The sequence below is a fragment of the Gadus macrocephalus genome, chromosome 2 (genome assembly GCF_031168955.1).
Source record: "Gadus macrocephalus chromosome 2, ASM3116895v1".
Classification (NCBI taxonomy): domain Eukaryota; kingdom Metazoa; phylum Chordata; class Actinopteri; order Gadiformes; family Gadidae; genus Gadus; species Gadus macrocephalus.
This window is the reverse complement of record NC_082383.1, coordinates 6,417,367-6,421,483: the sequence shown is the minus strand read 5'-3', so window position 1 is coordinate 6,421,483 and position 4,117 is coordinate 6,417,367. Positions and strand designations below refer to the sequence as shown.

The following is a 4,117-nucleotide window of genomic DNA, read 5'->3' as shown; positions in this document are numbered from 1 at the left end:
TATACAGAGACACAGGGATACACACACATGGTCTCACCCACACACACATACGGAGACAGACACACAGAGATTCACAGAAACACACACACACACACACACACACACACACACACACACACAAACACACACACACACACAGGTAGACAGGGACACACGTATAGGGTCCAACACACACACAGACACAGGCAGACACAGACATTAAATACATAGGGTATAATAAAAGCAAACTCACATCAAGCTACATCAGAGGCGAGTAGCCAGCAGACAGCAGACCCTTAAGCAGGCATAAATCACGCTGACCAAGCAAGCCTCACCAAGAGGGAACATTCATCTCATATGCTTTTATGAGCCATAATCCACTCGCGACGCCACGCTGTGGCACGTTATTTATCGGCAAATTAGCGGGGAAGATGAGGCCCAGGAGATGGCACGAGATAAAATATTTTGGCATGGGCGTGAGTAAATCCTAGGACTGTCCTCTTACTGAGCTCTCATTGCGGGCGGCTGCTGGGGGGAGTAATGAGGACTTTATCCCACACCTAACCCAGGAGTACTCCTTCTGCATACCTTGGAGCCTTCCTTCCCCGCGGATCCGGGTAGGCCTTGCTCCCCGGGTGGTCCCGGTGATCCTGGGTGCCCTCGGTCTCCCGTTGGGCCCCGTCTCGCCGGATTTACCCTAACACAGCGAAAGCGAGCTCAGTTGAAAACTACGGGTTTGAGCGGCCTTGCAAGGGTAACTTTCAACCGTGAGATAGCGAAACGTTTCGACTGAAGTGCCACAAATCCACGCCAATCATGGAGGAATAACAACCCAGAATCCGACTCACCTGTGGTCCGACCACACCGACGGGCCCGGGCGCTCCGGTCTTGCCTTGGAAACCCTGTACAATTGAACAAAGTGAGTCCATCGTTGACCCCCCTCCCTGCACTCCGAACCAGCGGAGAGCCGGTCAGAGCAGCACAGAGGGGGTTGGCTGTTATCTGTAGACTACACGCAAGGTTTTATTGTATCGAGAACGGTCAAGGCCTCTCAGCCTGAACTCTGTCAGGTCCTTCAAAAAAGTTCAATGCAAAAGGCTACCGATTCTTTTCATTGAAAAACCCTCGCTCGCTGTGATGATTGAGCTGGGGTCGTGCGGGTCTGTGGCTTTGATTTGGAGTGCACGCGGGCACGTTTGCTTTCATTTTGTAATCAACAGACAGGGAGAAACCGCTGCCTATCAATCAGGATAAATCCTTGAGTTCCCCAATGATTTACGGTGAACGCTGTCGCATAATTATATTTTGTGTCCTCGTTCTCGTTATCCTTTGTAGTAGTGGTAGACATGACTCACTGCTTCTCCTCGCTGTCCTGGGTGCCCTGGTAGACCGTCTTTCCCAGGGGGACCCTGAATAATGAACCAAACAAAGATATGCAATGTAAGAAATGGTTCAATAATATGAGGCAAGTCTAGATATCTAAAAAGCGATGCATCTTCCTTACGTTTGGTCCTTTGTGTCCCACTTCTCCGTTCCTTCCTTGCGGCCCTAAGGGGCCCTGCGAAGAAGATGATCAAAAGACACTGGATGAACCGGGGCCTATGTGAACGAATTACTTTATAACAATGACTCCAATGATGCTTCTCTAGCAGCCTTTTGAGGCGGTTTTCCACGAAGGAAATGCATAGGTAGACGATAATGGATGAACAGGAGCAGGCTCACATTGATGATTACCGCTAAGGGTTACATTTACATTTAGCGATTTAGAAGACACTTGGAATCCAAAAGGGATTTACAAGCAAGGCTGGGCCAAATCTAAGCATATAATCGAAATTAGGAGTATCAACAAAAACCACAACAACAACTCGACGGAGAACAGAGTGGCTGTAAGGAAAAACAACAAGTTGAGTTAAACACACACGCTTGTGAATGCGAGATCCGAGTGGCTATTTGTGTGTGTGTTTCTGCTGATGCCACTCCTCAGGTGTTGACCCGTGAGGTGGACTGAAGCTAACGCTATAGGCGTAGCACGTTTTAACTCCGCTATTCCCTGCTAAGCCCTGGCTTAATGAAGCTGTTTGAGGCTCCTGTGGAGAGATAATCACCTGTTCCCCCGGTCCTCCCGAGGGGCCGTCTTGTCCGGCAGAGCCCTGATAGGTGGACCAAACGAGAAAAGTTATAGGGGGGATACACACTCTCACACACACACACACACACACACACACACACACAAACATATGCTGCATAAAAACATTTTCAGAACCACAACTGTATATTTTATTCCGCTCCAACTACTCTTATATTTCCCAAGCGGGCTGTTGATGTAGATAGTGGGAGAGTGTCATATAGGTCCATGCTGCCAGACAGAAATGTGCCCCCGATACAGTTGGCCTGTCATCTAGAGAGAGCCAGTAACCACTGCCATCTTGTTCGCCATGTACATCCATATTCCATGTGCAGTCAGGTGTGTGTGTGTGTGTGTGTGTGTGTGTGTGTGTGTGTGTGTGTGTGTGTGCATGTGACAGTATTTTAATGTGTGTAGGTGAGCATGTGTCAGTGTGTGTGTGTGTGTGTGTGTGTGTGTGTGTGTGTGTGTGTGTGTGTGTGTGTGTAGGTGTGTAGGTGTCAGTGTGTGTGTGTGTGTGTGTGTGTGTGAGAGTGTGTGCGAGTGTCAGTGTGTCAGTGTGTGTGTGTGAGTGTGTGCGAGTGTCAGTGTGTGTGTGTGTGTGTGCATGTGTCAGTGTGTGTGCCTCACCTTTTCTCCAGGCTTTCCAGTGGGACCCTCTGCTCCTCTCCCCCCTCTCACCCCCTGGCCCAAAAAAAAACACAAAAAAACATAAATATCAACACTAATCCCTCCGGTGCCGCAAAAAAGATGAATGACATCCATTAACATAAACGCTTCGTTAAGTTTGTAGGTCAAGGGGAGGGGTCCAATTAACAATCAGTTTATATGTAAATATATACAACTCTCTCTGGTACAACATCGGTGTGCATACATCACGCCTGTCACCATCGCTAATACTCACATTAGGCCCTCTCTGGCCTCCGGCGCCTGCCTGACCAGCTGGACCCTGCAATGGGGAAGATCAGATCATACACACATGTATTCCATATGCCCGGTCAACACTTCACCACCAACTCACCGCTCGTCAGTAACCAAACGAGTTGAGAGAGGGCATGAGCATCAGACGGCTCAATAACACCGGCGTCTTACCCTTCGTCCTTTCTCCCCGAAGACCCCGGCAGCGCCCGGGAATCCGAGAGATCCCTGCGGACCCAGACACAGAAGCTTCATCAGCGACCGGTCTCAGCCCCCCCCACCACCACCATCCACCCCCCCCCCGCCCGCCCGCCCTCGCTCACACAACCCCCCCCCCCCCCACATTCATCACACTGCTCCGCCCCACTGTTTCATTAGCATCATAATTGTCAACTGTATGGGATTAAGGCCAATCTAAATCCACGAGCCAAAAAAAAAAACGACCGGCTTTTTACACGCCATTTATCAACCCCGCTAATGAATTGGTGTCACTAATGAACTATTAATAAAACACTCCTTTTTTTGTAATCTGTCATTCATCATGCTTTATTTGGGTTAATCAGACAGGAAGCGGTGGTGAAAGATTATTTTCCTATCGGAAACTGGCAATAGGGTGTGGGGTGGTGTGGGGGGGGGGGGGGGGGGCCTTGTTTATCACCTTAGGACCCTGTCTTCCTGGGTAACCCGGCAGGCCTGGTACACCAAGTTTACCCTGCAGAATGGAAGAACAAGAGTGGAAGGGGAAATTAGATACATGGGAGACAAAATGAGCATCTAACAAAAACATGAGGAAAGCAAAAACCACATCTGTGTTCTAAGGATTTATTTATTCTTTGTGAAGCGGAATCAAAAGTACATGATGCATGGAACGCTTAATACACACACAATGGGCGCGAGATGTATAGAGAGTAAACAGTATAAATATTTTATGCATAAATATGAACTTTAACATATCTATCAAGTGATGCAGTGTGTGCTCCCTGGGTTTTCATAAGACCCATATTTCAACAGTCCCTGCTAGGTCCATTTACCATTTCTCTGCTCGAGTGTACAGTCTAATCCAGGAGAAACAACAATATATCTTTGTTTATTTCA

The 4,117-nt window shown here is 48.5% G+C and overlaps 1 protein-coding gene across 1 annotated transcript in view; it reads right to left on the bottom strand.

The window, feature by feature from the left end:
* The window catches only part of col5a3a (collagen, type V, alpha 3a), a 54,540-nt gene that overhangs the window by 16,747 nt on the left and 33,676 nt on the right, over positions 1-4,117 (bottom strand). The window contains 10 exon segments of the mRNA XM_060075105.1: positions 540-657; positions 659-676; positions 828-881; positions 1,335-1,388; positions 1,484-1,537; positions 2,085-2,129; positions 2,735-2,788; positions 3,009-3,053; positions 3,197-3,250; positions 3,681-3,734. Of these exon segments, the coding sequence (XP_059931088.1) occupies positions 540-657; positions 659-676; positions 828-881; positions 1,335-1,388; positions 1,484-1,537; positions 2,085-2,129; positions 2,735-2,788; positions 3,009-3,053; positions 3,197-3,250; positions 3,681-3,734 (550 nt within the window).